We start from the raw sequence: 22,092 nt of genomic DNA on the forward strand, positions 1-22,092 counted from the left end.
TGTTGGCTGTGAGTTCAATGTCACCCCCTGAAGGTCATGAGGAGGCCAGTGTCAGGGACTGTAGCAGGGATGTTTGCCAGAGTCCAAATGTGAGAGCAGGCCCTGACCCTGGGCACGGTTGGTTCTGACCTACAGGGTGGGTCCTGTTCACCTTGGGTCCCCAGGCTGCCTGACTCTGTCCAGTGCAGGAGGAGTCTAGGGAGAGGACAGGAGTTGACCTGAGGACTCCTGCTTAGAGGGGGGAGAACTTGGCACCCAGGGATGGTCAGCCTTAGGACAGGCCATCTGTCCCAAGGTCTCAAAGGAAGGACAAGGGGAGGTGTCCCTTGAAGAAGATCACAACCAGGATGGTGCACTGTTAGGAACCCATGGGACGCTCTTGGCTTCTGACTTTTGGTCAGAGTTGTTCTCTGTTTACTTTCCCTTTTGAGAGTCGAAGGCAGGTGGGAGGCTTTTCCTGTCTGCCTGGTCCCACAAATGACCAACCTGAGCACTGGTGACTCCTACAGACCCCGTGATGAGCACCCAAGGGTGGCAGTGAGCAGGGAGGGGCTAGGAGGGCTGTCCCCTCTCTGTGCAGGTCAGGGAGGTGGAGGGGAGCAGGAGGCTGAGGAGTGTGGCTGGGAGCAGGGCACCCCAGGCAAAAGCAGCACCTGCTGTCACAGGGAGAGAGCAGCAAGGAGGTCGCTCTTCAGGCTGCAGCTGGCCTGCGGTGGTAAGTAGCCTGGGAGTGAACATATTGCAGATTCACATCGTGTATATGTATATAGGGTAAAAATGGGAGTTCATAATCCGCTTGAATCAGATGTATGAAATATGATATGTCAAGAACTTTGTAATGTTTTGAACAACTAATAATAGGGTTTCTGTTCTCACGACTAAAAGGCTCAGGGTCACTCTAGTTAAGCTGGGCTAACTGGGCTGCACGAAATAACCACACAAGAGACACAATACCTTTTTCTTTGGGGTCGCTGTGACGGCTTCTCTGACCTTAAGGGTCCGCAGAAAGAGAGAGAGAGGGAGAGCACAGGCTAACCCCTTTTATTGAGGAGAAGCTATTCAAATGAGGCAAGGGGTCAGGTTTCAGGGGGCTGAGTCTGTCTTCATGATGTCCACTGTCAGCAGGTTGACTGACACCTGGGTAGGCCTCACCCAAGGGCACAGTAAGAGGAGGGGACACACACAAGGCACTTCCATGGAAGATTCTATCCTTAACAGGGCAAGGGGTTATACTACAAAGGAGCTGGTGAGCATAGCTTCACCCATGGGGCTGTAGCAAGACACACCCATTTGTGTGACTGAGCGCCTCAGCACCCAGCTGGGGAGTGTAACTCAGTCACCTGTAAGGTTGGCCTCCCACACCTCCCAACTCTCTGCTTGTGGCGATTTCCTCAGGTTTGGTCTGACACCCTGCATGTACTCTAGCCTAACACTCTGCACATGCAGCTGGACCACATCCTGCCCGGGCTCCCTCTAAGGCCTCCTCCTCTGGTTCTTCTTTTCCAAGCTGTGACAGGCTGCGAGGGCAGGCCCTAGCCAGTCAACACAAGTGGCTTAGTAATAATGATAGAAACTATTTCCAGGAGGCATCTGTGTTCAGGCCAGTGGAAATACCTTCCCTGCATCTTATCTGCACCTTCCATCCCAGTGAGGGACAGGGGTGTCACCCCATTGTGCAGATTTAGAATCTCAGACTTATGTGCTTAAATAAGCCAGCTGACCTCTCTGCAGTGTGGATTTAGGTGACAGGTTCTGATCTATGGAGTCTGTCTGCACTGGATGTGTCCTGCACTAAATGCTCAAACCCCAATGTGGGGACATAATAGAGAGGAGTTAGGCAGAATTCAGGCCTGAGGGTCCTGTGTGTGTAAAATAGAATTAACTTCACCCAGCAGCCATGGGTCACAGAAAATCGCTTATGTCATACACAGAACCGTGCAGATACTTGATCAGTGTCATAAATTCTACTTACGGCTTATAAGGGATAGTATCCTGTGTCCTCCTGGGTAGAGCAGCAGGGATCCACTTAAGTGTGTTTTCTTTTTTTCTTTAGGCACTGGGTATTGAACCCAAAGGTGCTTTACCACTAGCCACATCCCCACCCCTTTTTACAATTTTTTTTTTAATTATGAGAAAGGGTCTTACTAAGTTGCCCAGGCTGACCTCGAACTTGTGATCCTCCTGCCTCAGCCTCTCAAGTAACTGGGATTACAGGATGGTGCCACCACACCAAGCTCTTGGGTGTTTTTTCTTTCAACTGCCACATGCTGACCCTGGGGTACACACCTGGGAAATGTATGGGGACTTCAAGAATATTTCATATCATAATATTCAATTCCTATAAGAATAAAAATTGTTTGTTTTTAAAAGAGGAAAGGAGGTCAATTGTGGGATGATCATAATACTGGGTTAAAAAGGATTTAAATCCTATGCTCCTGATGTCAAAAAAAAAAAAAAAAGACCCCAAATAAACAGAGGTCACACTCTAGGGCTTACCATATGTCATATGGTCAATGATCTATGAAGTTCAGACTTCTTACACTAATATTAACCAGGTGTGTCCGGCCTGCTCAGAGGGCCTGCTGTTGACATGGGTGACCCACAGCCCAAGGTTTTACCTTAGGTTCATGAAGCCCGTCTGCAGCTGGAACAATGAAATTATTCTATTCCTGATTGTCACACTGAGCAAAGCCAGTGTGGGCCTGACTCTGACCTCTGACTCCCGAGGACCCTCCCCTCTTATTTCCCAGGCTCCCCCCTCACCAGCTGCTGGCCCTGGGCTGCTGCCTCAACAGCTCCCTGCTCTGCACGTTGGTCACCTATCCTGGCACCTGCCACTGGATGTTGTCTTCTCTTGTATTATATGACAGCACGGACGTTGCCATGATCAACCTGCGATTCCCAGTCACAGGATAGTTCCCAACGTCTCCAGTCTAGGGCCATGCTGAGGAGATTTGTCAACAGCAACAGTGATTCTGAATAGAACCAAAGTCATCTCTAAACAACGTGCCTAAGGCTACTTATTGGACTTTCTCTCAGGCATTATCTAGATCTTATTCTTTAGAAAATGAGGACTCAACTGCTCTCTTTCCCATCACAACAAAACATACACCCCTTCCCATTCCTGTCGTTCTATGTTTAGCGGTGGATTTAATTTTGTTTATTTAATTTTATTTTATAGGTGAGCCAAGTAATTGGGATTTCTTCCCAACTCCCAGCCTTTGGATTTAAATTATGGATTTAACTCTTTTAAATTATGGATTTAACTCAATTTGCAGCACAAAAGGGCTCCAGAACATTTCTGCTGCAAGCAGGGGCCAGTTTAGAGACTTAAAAAGACAACCTAGAAGACAAACTGGGTTCAGGGTCTCTGCAGGTTATTGTGTAGTGGTACTGCCCACTGGTGGTCAAAGTACAAATTGCAGCTCCTGAGGGAGGGTTAAGCCTTTCCTTTTCCAAAGGGAGTAGTCACCCCCTGCAGCAGCGGCAGAAACAGTTACACAAATTGAGAGATGAAAACTTAAAATGCAGAGATCCTTCTTCAAAAATCATTAAGTATCCAGGCATGGTGGCCTGTAATCCCAGCGACTCCGGAGGCTGAGGGAGGCTGAGGAGGATCTCGAGTTCAAAGCCAGCCTCAGTAATTTAGAGAGCCCCTAAGCAACTCATTGAGACCCTGTCTCTAAATAAACTATTAAAAAGGGCTGGGGATGTGGCTCAGGGGTTAAGTGCCCCTGGTTCAATCCCCAGTACCAAAGAGAAAGAAAGAAAAGAAAATCATTAAGTAGCCAGGCATGGTGGCACATACCTATAATCCCAGGTATTCTTGAGGCTGAGGGGAAAGGATGGCAATTTTGAGGACAGCCTCAGCAACTTAGTATGATCCTGTCTCAAAATTTTTTTTTAAAAGACTGGGGATGCAGCTCAGTGGTAGAGCACCCCAGGGTTCAATTCCAAGTACTGAAAAACAAAAACACCTACACTCAGATCTCTATAACAGCATTTTTGTAATTGCCTAAACTTGGAAGCAACCAAAACTTCCTTTGAGGTGAAAGAAGAGTGTGATACAGCCATACTATGGAATATTATTCAGCACTGAAAAAAACGAACTATCAAACAAGACTGAACCCTGTCCTCCCATCAGGGACTGGAGTTCAGTGGTGATAAAAACCCCTTTTCAGGGGAGGTTCCTGATCCTGAATGCAGGAGGGACTAGTTGGTAACTTTTCATATACACCAGATGACACACCAGGCTCCGGCCAGAAACTGGGAGGAGAACACGGCTGTCATCAAGAGAGCGGAACTGGGACTGTGACAGTCACAGGATCCTAGAATCTATCCGAGGTGTGGAGTTTTGTGCCAGGAGACAGGGCTACCCATGCTTATACTGAGGAACAGTCTCCTTACCCTCCTGAGGACAGTGTGTTCATTTCTGGCAGCTGCCATAACAACGTACCACAAACTTGGTAGCTTGAAACAACAGGAACGTATTCTCTCACAGTTCTGGAGGCCAGAAATCCAAAATCAAAGCATCAACAGGACTGCGGCCTCCTGTGGCTCCTGGAGAGTCCTTGTACTGCCTCCTCCCGGGTGGGCCCACCTTGGCTTGGGACTGCTCTCTCCAGTCTCCGCCTCTCTCTTGACTCCTCTTCTGTGTGTCTTCTCCCCTTCTGCCTCTCAACTGGACACTAATGATTGGATTTAGGACTCACCCAGATCACCCAGGATGATCTCATCTCAAGATCTTTCACTTTGTCATATGACAAAAAGAAGACTTCTTCCAAGCTAGGTAACATTCACAAGTTCTGGGCAAAAGAAATTGGAATTCCTCCCCCCGCGACTCCGACACACCCAGCTTCTGGGAATGTAGAAGGGTGCAGTTCTCCTGGAAACAGTCTGGTAGGTCCTCAGGATCCTGAACATAGAGTCACCACATGATACACGGTATATTTAACATGCAGGTCTTTGAGGTCATTGATCAGACTACCACATGCTTTGCCTCCTGCTCTCCAGAACATGGAAAATCTACCCCCTTGGAAGCTCCCCGTGGGGGAACAGTAGGTCTCAATGCCCTCTCTAAGACTTCCAATGGACTCAAATCCTGGTCCCACCCCTACCCTGTCCAGTGGCTTCCTCAGCGGGTGAGGTTGCAGCGCTTGTGTTGGCGCCATCTGGTGGAACCAGGGCATCACTGCAGGTACGCGCCCTATAGAAGTCAGCCAGGCCCCCCCCCCCCCCCCCCCCCCCCGCGCGCACTTGGTAAAATTTCAAATTGTCATATTGAAACAGGCAAAAGGAAACAAGTGAAAATCTTCCAGAGAACGTATCCTATTTAACCCAATGTATTCAAGACATTATCAATGCAACATGTAGTCAACAACAGCAAAAAAGCAACATAGTATTTAACATGATTTTCTTCATACTAAATCTTTGAAACCCAGTGTGTGTTTTATGCTCACGGAACCTCTGAATTCAGAACAGCCACCTATCAAGTACTCAGTGGCCACACGTGCTGGTGGCTGTGGTACTGGACAGCACATCTCTAGAAGTCCAAGTGGAAGGCACGAGGGGGTGGGGCAGGGCAGGGCTCTGAGGTGAGGGAGTCTGAGATGGAGGCAGAAGAGGAAGCTTAAGGCAGGGTGGCCCCATATTGAGGTCAGGGCCTGGCTGTCCAGACCTGGTCTTCATGTGATCTCAGTGCCAGGTCCTACGGCCTGCAGGTGGGGGAAGTGCACACTCAGACCAGAGTTCCCTGCTGGCCGGTCTGAGCAAGCCCCAGCCTTGGCCAGCCTGGTCCCACCGGCCTGGTAGGTGCACCCTCGTCCTCCTGAAGGCTGCCTGCGCTGGGCTGCCTGCCCAGTCCAGCGTGGCACACACTGGGTAAGAGCTAGCGTCTGAGAGCACTGTCTTTTTCTACTGGCCGCCTTCTCTTTTCCCAGCATTTGAACAATACTGACAGTACTTTAAGCACTCATCAAATATTTGTAGAATGAATGAAAAGAGAGTCCCGGGCCCTGTGCCCAGCCTCCTACTCCACCTTACCACCTGCTGTCATGTGTTAAGTCCTGTCTACACCCCGGGCACTATGCCAACCACTTCCAATGAGTTATCCTTAAATCTCACCCAGCCCTGATTGGTGCTGACTCAGTCACTGCTGGATGCAGCTCAGTAAAAATGGTGCTGAGGACAGCACTGGTGAGGCCGGCCACCTTCACACTCCGTCTCCCCCACAGAGTTCACCGCCGTGGCCCAGGCCATGCACCTGACCTCCTCATCTCTGCAGGGTGACTCCCACTGCCTGGATGTAGCTGCCAAGACACCCCAGACTCCCCAGTCTCTGTGGGGCATCTCTCCCCTTCCCTGGGTGCTGGGGTCTGACTTCTAATGCTCCCCTCAGTCCCCATACAGCAGAGCTGCAGACCTGACTCAGGTCGACAAATGAGGACCAGGCTGGGGAGAAAGTCTGCCTTTGCCATTTTGCTACTGTCCCCAAAAGCTCCTGTGGGAGACAATTCGAGAGGGTTCAGAGGGAAATGATTAGATTTCCGAGAGCCTTAAACTAATCATTGAATTAGTCCCTGATGGGATTAACTGAGTGGGGTCTGGGGTGTGGCTGGAGGAGGTGCATGGCCATGGGGTATGTACTTTGCACCTGGGGAATGGACTCTCTCTTTCTCTGCTTTCTGATCAAGGATCGAGCTGCTTCCCTCTGCCACACTCTTCCACCATGATGTTCAGTCCCACCTTGAGCCCTGAGGAATGGAGTCTGCTGTCTATGGATTGAGACCTCTGAAACCATGAACCCCCAAATAAACTTCTCCTCCTCTCCAGTTGTTCTGGTTGGGTCCTTCAATCATAGCAGTGAAAAAGCTGACTAAAACGTCCACAGTTGGGTAAATTATAAAGAGGTTTGGCTGGGCCCAATGGTGCATGGCTATAATCCCAGCAACTTGGGAGGCTGAAGCAAGAGGATGGAAAGTTTGAAGCCAGCCTCGGCAATTTAGCAAGACTCTGTCTCAGAACAAAAAATAAAAATGGACTGGGTATGTCACTCAATGACAGAACACTGCTGGGTGCTCCTAATACCAAAAAAAAAAAAAAAAAAAAAAAAAGAAAAGAAAAGAAAAGAAAGAAAGAAAGAAAGAGAAAGGAAGGAAGGAAGGGAATTTATTTTGGCTCAAGTTCTGATCCAAGGTGGAGGGGCCACATCTGGTGATGACCTTGTGGCTGAAAGAGTTCTGAGGTGGTGCAGAAAATCACATAAATGTGCCCTGTGTCCTCGTCTTCCTCCCTCTTCTTATAAAGCTATTTACTATTCAATCCCTGATGGCTTCCATCCTAATCACCTCCCCAAAGCCTCACCTCCAAACTTGGATTAAGTTTTCACCTTTTTAATATCTCACAATGGAGATTAAACTCCAACATGAGCTTCAGAAGGGACACCAATACGCAAACCAGCACTCTACCTAAATCCCCACCCCAGTCCTGGTCAAGAATCACATGCCCAGGGGCTTCTGGGCTGCTGTCTATAGATGCTGTACATCTCCAGCAGGTGGAGGTGTAACAACACATTTGCAACCCATCTGGAATCAAGTCTGTAAATCCTGCATGCTCATCTGCCCCCACCCACATCCTATTTTTAAACATCTGAAACAGAAATGCAGCAGGAATTACTCTGTAACTTTGGGGGGAGTGGTTACCAGGGATTGAACCCAGGGTGCTTAACCACAGAGCCACACCCCTAGACCTTTGTTTTTAATATTTATTTTTTAGTTGTAGTTGAACATAATATCTTTATTTTATTTTTATGTGGTGCTGAGGATCAAACCCAGGGCCTCGAAATGCTAGGCGAGCACTCTACTGCCGAGCCACAATCCCAGCCCCTCCCTGGTCCTTTTTTATGTTTTATTTTGAGATGGGGGTCTAGCTAAATTGCTTAGGGCCTCGCTAAATTGCTGAGGCTGGCTTTGAACTGGAGATCCTCCTGCCTCAGCCTCCCGAGTCCCTGGATTACAGGTGTGCATGACAGTGCCTGGTACTACACCATAATTCAAAATGTTCTAACAACCATACTTGAAAATGTAAAAGGAAATAGGTGGGGCTGAGGGCATGGCTCAGTGGTAGAGCATTCACCTAACATGCCAGAGACCCTGGATTCAATCTCCAGCATCACAATAAGAAAGAAAAGAAAAGAAAGAGAAAGAAAAAGGGGCTGGAGATGTGGCTCAGCGGTAGCGCGCTCCCCTGGCATGCGTGCGCCCGGGTTCGATCCTCAGCACCACATACCAACAAAGATGTTGTGTCCGCCGAGAACTGGGAAATAAATATTAAAAAAAAAAAAAATTCTCTCTCTCTCTCTCTCTCTCCTCTTTCACTCTCTCTTTAAAAAAAAAAAACAAAAACAAAAAACAAAAACGAAAAAAAGAAATGAAAGAAACAGGTGAATACACCCAACATCACCAAATCATATGGCTCAAAACCACAATAACACTTTATATCCATTAGGATGGCTATTACTACAAAAAAAGAAAGAAAAGAAAGAAACACAGAGAAAATAATAAATTTTGGCAAGGATGTGGGGACACTGGAACCCCTGAGCCCTGCTGGTGGGAATTTAAAAACGTGCTGGTTTTGTGGAAAGCACTATATTACTTCCCTCAGCAACTAAACACAGAATTTTCTAAGGGTCCAGCAATACCACTATGGGTGTGCACCCCAAAGAATTGAAACCAGGGACTTGAACAGACACCTGTACACCATATTCATATTATGCAATAGTCATAACAAATTGGAGGTAACCCAAGTGTCCAAACACAGATAAAATGGATAAACAAAAGATACATACTTACTTTCATATATATGTATATACCTATATATGTAATATATATACAATATATATTACAATATAAAATATATTATGTATATACCTATATATGTAATATATATACAATATATATTACAATATAAAATATATTACATATATACCTATATATATACACACACACTTATATACCATATATATGTATTATATATAGGTATATATATATATATATATATATATATACACCATATATACCTATATATGTAATATATATGTATATGAGTAATATATTATTATATATTATGTAATATATATTATGTATATGTAATAATATTTGGCCTTAAAAGGGTAGGGAATTTTGACAAATGCTACAACATGACATCATGCTCAGTGAAATAAGGCAGACACAAAAAGACAAATATTGTGTGATTCACTTGGATGAAGTACCTAGATTAGCATAGAGAAGGGACAGGATCATGTAGAGTTACTATTTAATGAGAGTTTCAGTTTTGCAAGATGAAGAGAGTTCTTGTGATAGTTATACAACCACAAGAATGTAACTAATGCCACCTAACCACATACTTTAAAATGGTTAACCCAATCAATTTTATGTTACTATTTTACCACAATAAAAAGTGAACAGGCAAGACTAATTTTAATAATATTTTATCCTAATATACTCAAAATATTATCATTTCAACATATAATCAATATTTTAAATTATTGAGATATTTTACCTTCTTTTTATTACACGACCTTTTACATTTTGTGCATATTTTACACAAGGCACATCCCAATGTGAATCTACCATGTGTCAAGTGCTCAACAGCCATGTTTGGCTGGTGGCTACCACACTGGATGGTATTGACATTCACCTTAGTCTGCAAACATCTCCACCATATCTGTAAAGTCTCACATCTCCACAGCTACACTTGAGGCTCTTCTGCAGCGTCTCTGTACACCTTCCACATCACCTGCATTCAAACCCGCCTACAGTCATAGGCCAACGCCTAGATCTCATCCCCAGACATCATCAGAGAAAGAACCAGCTCTGGAGTGCCCACTGGCTTCAAACTGGATTTGACCTGCAAATCTCCCCTCTCCTTTGCATAAATATAGATCTCATTTGTGCATCAAACTAAAGCATCTCAGATAGTCATCTCAAAGTCAGGGAGGCGTGGGATTGGGAAGGAGGTCCCCGGGCATCCTTCCTCCTGCTTCCCCTGGGGCTCTTCCTCCTCCTCCGCTGCCTCATCGATGCTCTCCTCCTCCTCCTCTTCCAGGATGGCCACCAGATCCTCCTGCAGTGCCCCCATCTCTAGCCCCAGGCTGCACAGCTGGCCCAGCAGCTGGATATCCACACGGCGCAGCTTTCCCTGCGGGCAGGAAGGGGTGTCAGGGGCATGCCACACCAGAGGGCAAGGGGTCCCACCAGGACTAGGGTGGGAGCAGGTCTCAGGTCCAGTCCTGGCCCACAGCACCTGGACAGGTCCTCACTGTGCTCCTGGGTGCCATCCTGCCTGTCCTCCTGTCTCTTGATCTCAGTCTCTCTTTCCATTTCTGTCTCTCTTGTCTGTTTCCACTTTTCTGCCCATCTCTGTGTCTCTCCATGTCCGGGTCTCTCCCTGTCTGTATCTATTTCTGTTGCCCATGTCTGTACTCCTGCTGTGGCTCTCTCCACCCCTCATATTCAGATCCAGTCTGCCTCTCTGTTCCAGGATCTCTGATTTGCACCTGCCTCTCTGTCTCTTTCTCCATTCCCTTCGCAATGTCTCTGCTTCTCCCTCCACCTCTGCCTCCAGTTCTCATTCCTGTCTCCCAGCTCCTGTCTCCCAGCCTCTGGCCCTTTCTACTTCACCACCGTCACTCACTCACTTATTCACTCTCTCTCTCCATCTCTTGTCCCTCAAATCCATCCTCACTCACCAGTTCCTCCCAGATCCACAACAGACTCTCCTTGGCACCTCCAGGTTCCTCCCCTGGGGACAGAAGGGTCTGTCCAGGGCTCCCCTCTGGGGGGGGTTCCCTCAGGGCCTGGGGTGGTGGGCCCAGCCCAGGGGGCTCCAGTCCCGCCTGCTTCAGCTGCATCCACAGCTCCATAGTCTAATCAGTGGCTGCTAGGAGGAGGAAGTAGCAAGGTTCAGGGTGACTCAGTGTCCTGGGGAGTCATGGGGTTGGGGGAGGAAAGGGCAGTGTGGGGGGTGCTGGCAGAGGCATCCCAAAGTCCATTCTTCAGTGAGAATCAGCTGGCTGTGGAGTTTTTTCCTCCCTCCTGAATTCCTACCTCAGCTCTCACATGGTCCAGCCACAGCCTCTCTGGGAGATCAAACTCCACCTTCCTGCCTCTTCTCAGACCAGACCACCCACAGGTGCTGGGTGTCTGTGGATACTGTCTGTCCTGCCTCTCCTGCATCCTCCCACCTCTCCAGTCCCTCCTTCTCAGCCTTTTCCTAAATTACATCACCTGACCTCTTGTGTGCCCACAGATTGGTGGTCTTTACCTGTCCCCTGGCTCTCGCCATCTCAGGGCTTGCCTAAGGGTCCCTTAGTGTCCAGACTGCTATCCATAACAGAGTGGCCAATGTTGCTGGCCCTGGACTTGCCTGCATCAGGGTGGCCTTGCTGTGGAAAAGACTAGGGAGTTCTACAGGCCTCCCTCTGCCTCTCTTTCAAACCCAAAGTTTTATAAAATTCCACTGAGAAGTCAATTGTTCCCAAGTCCCTGACTCAGTCCCGACCTCCTTCCTGAGCTCAGACCCCACTCAGCAGCTCCATAAGGATGTCAGACATCTCAAGGTCAACATGGCCAGAACAGAACTCTCAAATGTGAACTACCAGACAAGATTGATTTCCTGTTGACACTGTGAAAAATTATCACAATCTTGGTGGCTCAAAACAACAGTTATGGGCTGGGGTTGTGGCTCAGCAGTAGAGCGCTTGCCTAGCATGTGTGAGGCCCTAGGTTCGATCCTCAGCACCATGTACAAATAAATAAAAAATAAGGGTGTTGTGTCCACCTACAACTAAAACATATATATTTTTAAAAAAACAGTTATTATCTTACTGTTCTGGAGATCAGAAATCTAAAGTGACTGGTGCATAGGGCTGGTTCTCTCTAGAGGGTCCAGGGGAGAGTCCACTCCCAAGTCTTTTCCAGCTTCCAGAAGCCACGGCCTTCCTTGGCTCACAGCCCCTTCTTCCTTCACTCTAACCTTTGCCTCCATCATCCTGTCTCCTACTGACTCTGATCTTCCAACCTGCCCAGTGGAATCTTGTGGGTATATTGGTCCCACTGATTATTCGTAAAATCTCCCCTTCTCAAGATTCTACTTCACTTAGGGCTGGGGTTGTGGCTCAGTGGTAGAGCACTTGCCTAGCACTGGGTTCAATCCTAACACCACAAAAAATAAATAAATAAATAAATAAATAAATAAATAAATAAATAAATAAAATAAAAGTATTGTGTTCTTCTACAACTAAAACAAAAATAAAAAAAGATTCTACTTTACATCTGCAAAGTCCCATATAAAGAGCTACTGTCACAGGTTCAAGGATCACAAAACATAAATATCTTGGAGGTGGGAGCATTATTCAGCTTATCATCTCCACCTTCCCCAATCTGCTGCTTCTCTAGTTTCCTCATCTCCATAAGGGACACCCCAATCTTCTTAGTTTCTCAGGCTGTTGGCATGACCTTCAAATAGATTCAAAATCTGAGCCTTTCTCACTATCATCACTGCCTAGACTATTGCAATAGCCTCTTTGCTCGTTCCTCAACCTATTATATCCGATTTCCACCTGGCAGAAATGATCTTTACAAAACGTAAATAAGATTTTTTTTTCATTTTTTTTAAAGATTCATTTTTTTTAAGAGAGAGTGAGAGAGGAGAGAGAGAGATAGAGAGAATTTTTAATATTTATTTTTTAGTTCTCGGTGGACACAACATCTTTGTTGGTATGTGGTGCTGAGGATCAAACCCGGGCCGCACGCATGCCAGGCGAGCGCGCTACCGCTTGAGCCACATCCCCAGCCCTGTAAATAAGATTTTGACACTCTCCTCACTGGGAACAGAATAAAATCCTACTGGGCCTGCAGTCAGCCTTCTTTCCACCTCTCTGACCCAGTCTCTACCTCTCTCTGCAAGCTGGTTCCCACATAAGGGCCTTTACACTAGCTATTATTTCTACCTGAAACACTTTTCCCCTAGACCTTGGAATGAATGGCTGTTTTCTTCCTTATAATTACTTCCTTTTTTTAAAAATTTTTGGTACTAGATATTTTACCACTGAGCTACACCCCCAGTCCCTGCCCTTTTTTTAGCCCTAGATTTTTTGCAATTTTTTTTTTTTTAGTTTTAGATGGACACAATACCTTCATTTATTCTTTTTTAATGTGGTGCTAAGGATTGAACCCAGTGCCTCATATATGCAAGTGCTCTACCATTGAGCCACAATCCCAGCCCATCCTCAGTTTTTTTTTTTTTTTTTTTTGAGAAAGGATTTTGCTAAACTGCTGAGGCTGACCTCCAATTTACAATTCTCCTACCTCAATCACCTGAGTTGGTGGGATTAAGGCATGCCCACCACTCCTGGCTCACTTCCATCATTAATGTCACCTCTTCAGAAAGGCATTTTTGCTGATGGCTCCATGTGCCAGTCACTGCCTATTATATTTATGAAAACACTGTTTTTATCTACTTCTTATCAAACACTATCTAAATTGATCTTGCTTATTCATTTGCTTCTTATCTATCCTCTCCGCAGCTGGAATGCTGACTCCCTGAGAGAGAAGCTGGGTTGGTCCTGATCACCAAGGTAACTTCAGCACTCAGAACAGTACTTAACACCCCACAGTAGTGCTCAGGAAGTATCTGTGGAATGAGAGAATGAAAACTTCTATACACAAGACTTCCCACTGAATCTTTAAGCGATCTAGGCTTGACCTCCAAAATAGGTTGAACACTTCACAATATCAGTCTTGAGATCTGACCTCATCACCCACTCCACCTTCCCCTAGCTTGATTCTGGTTTAAATTTAAAAAAAAAAAAAAAAAGACACAATCTGTTTTTTAGCCAAATTATTCTGAAGAGAAGGAAATCAGGGAACTGCAGCTGCAGTCTAAGGAAGTGAATGTACAGCTTTTCTAGGGACAGGAAGGACTGTCCAGCTTTCCTAGGGAAGGACATGTACAGTTCCATTTTTCAGGTCCGTGGAGAAAGTACTCCAAGCAATCAATCCTTAAAAGCGAGTAAGCTAAAAATCAGGATGCGCCTTTAAGAGGGTGTGGCCACAAGAGAAGGCATATGCGACTGAAAAGGGGGGGCGGGAAAAGAAAAGGCCGGCCCCTTCCGACTACGTAAGCCCGGCAAGATGGCAGCGCCCAGGTCGGTAAGTGACCGGGCCTCCTAGAGCTCCCGAAATTGAAGTCCGCTCTACAGCCTCCACCCTCGGGCCCTTTGTCACCCTCGGGAGCCCGGTATAAGGGAACAGAGGCATCTCCCGCTAGGCGCTAGGTCTCACACCGGGAGTGTACCTCAGGGGGCATGGGACAGGGGGCAGAGGGCAGGAAGGATCCGGGGAGTCTCAATCGGCGGCGGAGTTTTAGGGAGCAAATGGGAGGGGACTTGGCGAGGGCCACCAATGGGAATGTGTGCCTAGCCAATCAGACTGAGGGGTACTACTGATCGCTCAAGGAGCCAATGAGCATGCGGGGGTGGGTTCTGGGCCGGGAAGAGCTCTGGGAATGTTAGGGATTGGGTTCGAGGGTGGAGCCCGGAGAATAAATTTGAGGGAAATTCATGGAGATTTAGTAATTTTGGTGGAAAAACCAATGGTCCCATGAGGACAGAGTTAGGAATGAAGATGTGAATTTGGGAGTTCCAGTGAAAAGAATCTGAGGGAAATTACGGGATTTGCGATAGTCGTTAAGAGAATTTAAAGAATTGGGTAAAAATCAAGGAATGAATTCAGGGAAAATTGTCAGTTTCAGAGTTTTTAGAGGAGCCGGGCGCAGTGGCGCAAGTCTGTAATCCCAGCGGCTCAGGAGACTGAGGCCATCGGATCGCGAGTTCAGAGCCAGCCTCAGCAATTTAGCGAGGCCCTAAGCAACTAAGCGAGACCCTTTTTCTAAATTTAAAAATATGGAAAAGGGCTGGGGATGTGGCTCAGTGGGTAAGCGCCCCTGGCTCAATACCTGGTGCGCGCGCACAAATACACACACACGTGCGCGAAGGTTTGGACAAAAGGGAGAATGAGCGATTTTGGATACAGAAGAAATTTTAACCCAGCGCAGAGGGTGCACACCTGTGATCCCAGCTACTGAGGAGGCTGAGGCAGGAGGATCAGAGGTTCGAGACCAACCTGGGGGTTTAGCAACCCCGTCTCAAAATATAAATTTTTAAAAGGACCAGGGATGTAGCTCACTGGCAGAACGCCCCTGGTTCAACCCCCAGTACTGCAGAGGAGACTTTGAAAGGGAAATCGAAGGGTTGGGGGGGGGTTTCTCTTGTGGGCATGCACCTCCATTTTTCAAACCTTCTCTTAAAGGCACATACATTTTTTGGTCTTCTCGGATTTAGGGAGTGCGCAAGTGCTCTGTCCATGGTAAATTAAAGAGATAAATTTAAAAGGGAGGTCTGGGGCTATATAGTTCATTGATAGAGTGCTTGCTTAGCACTCCCCAAGGCCCTGGATTCAATGTCCAGTACTAACAAAATAAAATAATAAAATTAATTAAGATTATATTTCAGTGGAAAGAAAAGGGTCAATCAGGAAGATTCCAGGGAGAATTGGGTAAAATTAACGGGCAATTTGTCAGAAATTAAAGGAGTCAGACAATTGAGGTTTTTAGAGAAAAACAGAACTTGGTGGAAGAATTTGGAAAAAAACAGAATATTTGTCTAAATCAAGGAGAAAATTTAGGGTTGATTAAAGGAAGAATTTGGGGGGCTGGGGATGTGGCTCATAAAGGAAGAATTTGGGGGCCTGGGGATGTGGCTCAAGCGGTAGCACGCTTGCCTGGCATGCGTGCTGCCAGGGTTTGATCCCCAGCACCACATACAAAACTAAGATGTTGTGTCTGCCGAAAACTAAAAAAAAAAAAAAAAATTAAAAATTCTCTCTCTCTCTTTAAAAAAAATAAAGGAAGAATTTGGGGAGAGCATGGGGAAATTTTTGGAATCCCAAAGAGTTTTATATTTTTCTCTTGGTGCTAAGGATTAAACCCAGAGCTTTGTGCCAATGAAGCAGGTGCTCTACCACTGAGCTTCATCCCCAGCTCAGAATTGGGAAGTTCTGAAAGGAGAACTTTCAGGAAGCAAGGGATTGAGGTTCATGGAACAAGAAGGGAGGGGAGGTCCAGCTCCAGATCCAGCCTCTCTTTCCTCTTCCTCTCCCCAGTTCCTGTGCCTGCTGGCCCCAATATATAATGGAGGTACTAGGGGCATCCATGGTCTGAGTGGGGCAGTGCCTCCGGAGGGCAGTCAGAGGGAGAGAAGGACACTACTCCAGTTCCTGACTGACCATTTCTACGATGTGGAGGCTCTGAGACAGTACTTGCTCCAGAGGAAGATAGCGAAGGTGCACAAGGAAAATCGGTGAGAACCTGCAGCCTACAAGACCCTGCCTGCTAATCAGCCTCACTAGTAAGAGCTTCACTCCTGCCCTGCTGCTCCCAACCAGCACCAGGGCTTCCCTACCACTGTTGCGTCTTCATATCCCGCCCACACCCTCCTCAAGGCACCTGCTGCCACCAGCTCCACTTGGGGGATCTACCTGGCCTCACACCTAACATGGCTAGAATAAACCTTTCATTTCTCCTTAAAAGAACCTGCTCAGGCTGTAGATGTGGCTCAGCGGTAGCGCGCTCGCCTGGCATGCGTGCGGCCGGGGTTCGATCCTCAGCACCACATACCAACAAAGATGTTGTGTCCGCCGAGAACTAAAAAATAAATATTAAAAATTTTCTCTCTCTCTCTCTCTCTCTCTCTCTCTCTCTCTCTCTCTCTCCTCTCTCACTCTCTCTTTAAAAAAAAAAGAAAGAAAGAACCTGCTCACCTAAGCCTTCCTCATCACAGGAACTGGTGCTACTGACATTCAGACTGATTTTTTTTTTTTTTTAAGAGAGAGAATTTTAACATTTATTTATTTTTTTTTTTCTTAGTTCTCGGCGGACACAACATCTTCGTTTGTATGTGGTGCTAAGGATCGAACCCGGGCCGCATGCACACTAGGCAAGCGCGCTACCGCTTGAGCCACATCCCCAGCCCTCAGACTGATTTTTAAGGAATCCTCTTAACTCTTAGCTTCTCTGCCCTCCACATTCAGTGCATCAACATTAGAATATTCCAGGTCTGGTCACCTCCTCTGTTTATAATGTCAGGTCACTGTGGTCATCTCTTGACCTTTAATATGTTCTCAGTTACAGTCTACAAAGCAATCAAAGGACCCACAAGAAAGTAAAATATAAACCATCACCACCTGCCTAAAACTCCAAGTGGTTTCTGACTAAAGTAAAAGCCCCATCTCCAAGGCCCTAAGACCTGGCTGCCATGAACTTTGAGACCCCTCCCAGGGACTCCCCTCACCCCCACCTACAAGGCCTCCTTGTTGCTAGGAACCCAGCCATTGAAATTCAAGCCTCTGAGCTTGGCTACTCTGCTCCTTAGGCCTGGCAGGCCCTGGCCTTGACCTTCTCATTCCTTCTCACTATTCAAGTCTGCCCAATCTCACTATCTCCAAGAACTGTCTTTTTTATTATTATTACTTTGTAGTTACAACACAATACCTTTATTTTGTTTATACTCACCTCACATGTGCTAGGCGAGTATTCTACCCGCTGAGCCACAAACCCAGACCCAGTCTTTTTAATTTTTAATTTTTAAAAAATATTTATTGGGCTGGGGATTTGGCTCAAGCAGTAGCGCGCTCACCTGGCATGCGTGCGGCCCGGGTTCGATCCTCAGCACCACATACAAACAAAGATGTTGTGTCTGCCAAAAACTAAAAAATAAATAAATAAATAAATATTTAAAAAAAATAAAAATATTTATTTAGTGGCAGATAAACACACAGTATCTTTATTTATTTTTATGTGGTACTGAGGATCAAACCCAGTGCCTCACATATGCAAGGCAAGCATTTTACCATTGAGCTACATATAGCTCCAGCCCCCCCCAAGAACTGTCTTTTAACACCTAAAACTAAATCAGTCTCCACCAGTCTAGCCCCTGACCAAGCCACTCCCTGTGGGTGTCCACCGTGTCTTCTTTTCATCATTGTGTTGGTACTCTGCCATTTGTGGTTATTTCCTGGAGCATCATCTATCTCTTCTTTTCAGATAGCTCAAAAAGGAAGGTCAGGGATGGTTATCTGCTGTGGTCACCACTGTGCCCCCAGTGCCCAGCATTTAATGGTCATTCAATAAAGATTCACAGCCAGGTGTGTTTGCCCAGTGCTCTGGACTCTGCCCCTCTCAGCAGCACTGGGGCATGGCGAGGGGTGCGGTGCTCTCAGGCTTTACCTTTACTACTATTTTCTTGGCAGATCCCTCGCCCACATCCAGGAGAAATATGGCCCGTACATCGCGGGAGCCTTCTTTGTCCTGAAGCAGGGAGGTGCAGTCAAGTATGACAGCAAAGGTTTCTGTTGTGGGTTGGGAGGGGCAGCAGGGTTCCGAGACCAGCCTCTGCAGTCAAATAGGCTTTCCTGTGTACCAGTTTTTGCCACCTAGTGACTGTGGGGTGTGGGACCTGTTCCTGGGCTTCTGTTGTGTCATCTATAAAATGTGATTGATGATTGTAGCTAATCAACAAGGTTTACAGTAAGGGCTGGAATTCTGTAGTCTAAACATCTGTAATGAGGCCTTGCATAACATGTGCTCAATAAAATTGGTTAGTCACTGCTATAGTCTCAGCACCTACTCAGGAGGCTGAGGCAGGAGGATTGCGTGAGCCTGGGAGTTCAAGGCCAGCCTGAACAGCATAGCTAGACTTCATCTCAAAAAGAAAATAGTTTTTCTTTTTTCGCTCCCTCTCCCCACTTGATTCTCCTTCCCTTTCTCCTCCTTCCTGATATTTTTTCCTTCTTTTTGGAAAAATAGTTCCCAGAAGATTCATCTAATCCTCATGTTTGTTCCATTTGAAAAGCTTACCTGACCAGGCACAGTGGTGCACACCTGAAACCCTGGCAACTCAGGAGGCCAAAACAGGAGGATTGCAGGTTTGAGACCAGCCTGGGTAACTTTGCAAGACCTTGTCTCAAAATTTTAAAAAAAGCACTGGAGTTGTAGCTCAGTGATAGAGCACTTGCCTAGGACATTGAAGGTACTGAGTTCAATCCTCAGCACCACATAAAAGTAAATAAATAAAGGTATTGTGTCTGTCTACAACTAAAAATATATATTTAAAAAAAAAAATAAAAGGAGCTAAGGATGTAGCTCAGTAATGAAGCGCCCCAGGTTCAATCCTCAGTACTGCAAAAATTTTAAAAAATAAACAACTTGGACCTAGTCTGAGCACTTCCTTGAGCAACCTCCTTAGGACAGTCTGGAATGCCTGTAACCATTGCCCATCTACAAGGACTGATGCACCTAGCTCTGTGCTCATATGTTATCTGTATTCCCTAGGCCTCTCAGCCTCCAGGTGTGTGAGCCTGGACAAGCATTCCATCTGTGTTGGAATTGTCATGGGATCCAACAAGGCCCTCGCCGTGAGGCTCTCAGCACAGGCTGATGTGTATACAGGAAGTGTGTTAGTGCAGTCGCTTTATCATAGGGGCAAGGGAGGGTTCTGGGGAATTGGAAACATCAATATCAATACTCCCTCCCTCTCCCCCCTCCTTTGGTACTGAAGTTGAGCCAAGGGGTACTTTACCACTGAGCTACATATATAGCCCTTTTTATTTTTTTGAGACCGGGCCTTGCTAAGTTGCTGAGGACCTCACTAAACTGTCAGCTGTCCTTGAACTTGTGATCCTCCTGCCTCACCCTCCTCAGTTGCAGGAATTATAGGCTTGCACTGCCACCCCTGGCTTCCCTCCCTCTCTTCTGCAGGTTTCAGGACCATGAGTGGATCAGGTCGGATAAGCGTGGCCATTTCTTCCTTGAGTTCTTGAAGCTACAGACAGTGCCTGTGCAGGCTGTGGACGCCAGTGGCTGTGCCATCAACTACGACGGCCTGGACAACCTCTGTGAGGGGGCAGAAAGGGAAGGGGTCGGAGGGCCTCCGCATCTTCCTTTCTGGTGGTAGGCTCCAGACAGCCCCTGCTACCCTCCTGCCTTCTCCCACCACAGTGCCCCTGAAGGAGCTCCAGTCCCTGTCGCTGCAGCGCTGCCCCAATGTGGACGACTGGTGTCTCAGCCGCCTCTACCTCCTGGCCGGTTCACTGCAGGAGCTCTCACTATCAGGGTGTCCCCACATCTCTGAACGGGGCCTCGCCTGCCTCCACCACCTCCAGTAAGACCTCAGCTCAGCCTGGGCCCTGCCCCAGGGCATCTCCCACCCGACCCTGATGCTGGAGAGAAAGTGGGGAGGGAGCAATTTTGGGCTGTCCCTATACCCTAAGGTTGTGGGGTAGGTATGGATGAGCAGTCGCACGCAGCACATGTCTGGAAGAATTAAAATGATGGTTTTCTTTTAATGAAGCCTTCATGGTATTTACACTGATGCAGAACAATGTATACTTAACCAGGGATTTCATGGGCTTACTATAATAAAGTTTTGAGATCAGGGTTGTAGCTCAGTGGTAGAGCACTTGCCTAGCCCTAGCCATTCAGACCTGGGTTCCATCCCCAGAAAAAAAAAAAAAAAAAAGCTACTGTAAGCACACACATGCTGTCCTCATGCAGTGCCCTTCTTTCCCTCAGGAACCTTCGCAGGCTGGACATCTCAAACCTCCCAGCTGTGTCCTACCCAGGCCTCACTCGGATCCTGGTGGAGGAGATGCTGCCCAACTGTGAGGTCCTGGGGATGGATGAGGACCAGGCGCTGTAGCTGAGGCTGGAGGAGCAGCCTCAGGACTCGGCCAGCCCCAACCCTGCCTGACCCCAGCCCACTCTGCTCTCCCGTGGATGGCAGCAGGCTGGTGGAATGTGTGATGGCGCCCACACTCTTGACTTGCAATGGGGATCCCGCAGCAGGGAAGAGGGCCTGGCAGGTCCGAGGGCGTGAGGTCAGGTGTTTATTCCCAGCTGCCTTTGGCTGGCAGTCAGGGTTCTTGTCACCCTGTCAGGCACTCCTTTCCACACACTGCTCCTTCCCCTGCCTCTAGGGCCTGGTGAGATAAAGGCTCCCAATCAGTAGGACAGGGAGCTGTCCTCGCCCCATGCATGGCTCAGTCTTGTCAAGAGGCCTCTCCCAAGCTGTCCCACATTTGAGTATGTGGCCGTCTCTTGCAGGAACCCTGACATGGGGTGCTGCAAGCACTTGACAGCAGTGGCTCTCCCCAGTGCAGGGCTGGTCAGCTTACAGCAGCATGTCCAGCATCCCTGGCCCACACTTACTGAAGGCCAGTAGTACCACCTGAACTCCCAGTGTTGCCAGTAATTGATTTATTGATTTTGAGCTCCAAATTCAACTTTTCTGCCTGCTCTGTGAAAATGAAGCTGAGCTTTTAAAATATTTCCTTTGCCAACTGGCAGGACAGACTTCCCGCCAGAGGGTGCTGGAGGAACACTCCAGGAGGAGAGGCCCGTGCTCTGCTGTACCTACAGCTTACCTGCTCCGGGTCTTGGTCTTGCCGGGCTGGTGGCTTCCTCCCGCACTCAGCTCCTGGAGAGCCATGTGGTCCACAGCCTCCTCTGGTGCCCGCCCCCTCCACCAGTGGTCTCACAGGGGCCTCTGTTGATGCTTCTCTGTGAATAACTCCCCAGCACTCCGGATGGGCTTCTGGTCAATTCGGAGGCAGTTTACCAATGAATTCCTTGTGATCCCAATTCACTGCTGAGATCAATAATTCTTTATATTAAACTTTGCCTGTTGAAATTACTGTGTGGTTTCCTCCCCTGATTGGATCCAGATGGATGCAGAATCTGTCTGCAGTTTCTCAGGACACCCAGACTCCTAAATAGAGTTTTGGGATTGGTTTGGTTGTAGCTTTGGGCTTAAGCTAAGCTCCTTGCTGATGGGAAACAGGTGGCATCAGAGCCCTGGCATCACCTATGGTGATCCAGCATGATGAGCTGCCAACTGAAACACGTGCGTGGGAGCCCCGGTGGATGCTGGGCTTGAAAGCTGTGACAGATGGGACAATTCTAAACAGTAAGATGTTGATG

At 47.4% G+C, this 22,092-nt stretch overlaps 2 protein-coding genes across 4 annotated transcripts; one reads left to right on the top strand and one right to left on the bottom strand.

Annotated features, from left to right (window-relative positions):
* Positions 1-9,969: 9,969 nt before the first annotated feature.
* On the bottom strand, positions 9,970-13,428 carry Erich4 (glutamate rich 4). 2 transcript variants are annotated; one of them, XM_026381017.2, is made up of 3 exons: positions 13,420-13,428; positions 10,748-10,924; positions 9,970-10,197 (listed from the first exon to the last, which is right to left on the bottom strand). In XM_026381017.2, the coding sequence occupies exons 1-3, from the start codon at positions 13,426-13,428 to the stop codon at positions 9,970-9,972; spliced, it is 414 nt and encodes a 137-aa protein (XP_026236802.2). The 2 variants fall into 2 exon arrangements, with proteins under 2 accessions (XP_026236802.2, XP_077649013.1); XM_077792887.1 differs by lacking the exon at positions 13,420-13,428 and having other exon boundaries at positions 10,748-10,921.
* A 731-nt stretch (positions 13,429-14,159) lies between these two features.
* Dmac2 (distal membrane arm assembly component 2) lies at positions 14,160-21,805 on the top strand. 2 transcript variants are annotated; one of them, XM_026381035.2, is made up of 6 exons: positions 14,160-14,210; positions 16,221-16,417; positions 18,366-18,446; positions 19,873-20,009; positions 20,113-20,275; positions 20,686-21,805. In XM_026381035.2, exons 1-6 carry the CDS (start codon positions 14,193-14,195, stop codon positions 20,810-20,812), a joined length of 723 nt encoding a protein of 240 aa, XP_026236820.2. In that variant the 5' UTR covers positions 14,160-14,192; the 3' UTR covers positions 20,813-21,805. The 2 variants fall into 2 exon arrangements, with proteins under 2 accessions (XP_026236820.2, XP_026236821.2); XM_026381036.2 differs by lacking the exon at positions 18,366-18,446.
* Positions 21,806-22,092: the final 287 nt, after the last annotated feature.

This window comes from Urocitellus parryii, chromosome 15 (genome assembly GCF_045843805.1).
Source record: "Urocitellus parryii isolate mUroPar1 chromosome 15, mUroPar1.hap1, whole genome shotgun sequence".
Classification (NCBI taxonomy): Eukaryota; Metazoa; Chordata; class Mammalia; order Rodentia; family Sciuridae; genus Urocitellus; species Urocitellus parryii.

Coding starts and splice junctions, on each gene's coding strand:
- Erich4 (XM_026381017.2), bottom strand. Junction 10,198..10,747: donor TGTGGATCTGGGAGGAACTG/GTGAGTGAGGAT, acceptor TCCTGCCCGCAG/GGAAAGCTGCGCCGTGTGGA.
- Dmac2 (XM_026381035.2), top strand. Junction 16,418..18,365: donor AAGGTGCACAAGGAAAATCG/GTGAGAACCTGC, acceptor TTTTCTTGGCAG/ATCCCTCGCCCACATCCAGG. Junction 18,447..19,872: donor AAGCAGGGAGGTGCAGTCAA/GTATGACAGCAA, acceptor TCTCTTCTGCAG/GTTTCAGGACCATGAGTGGA.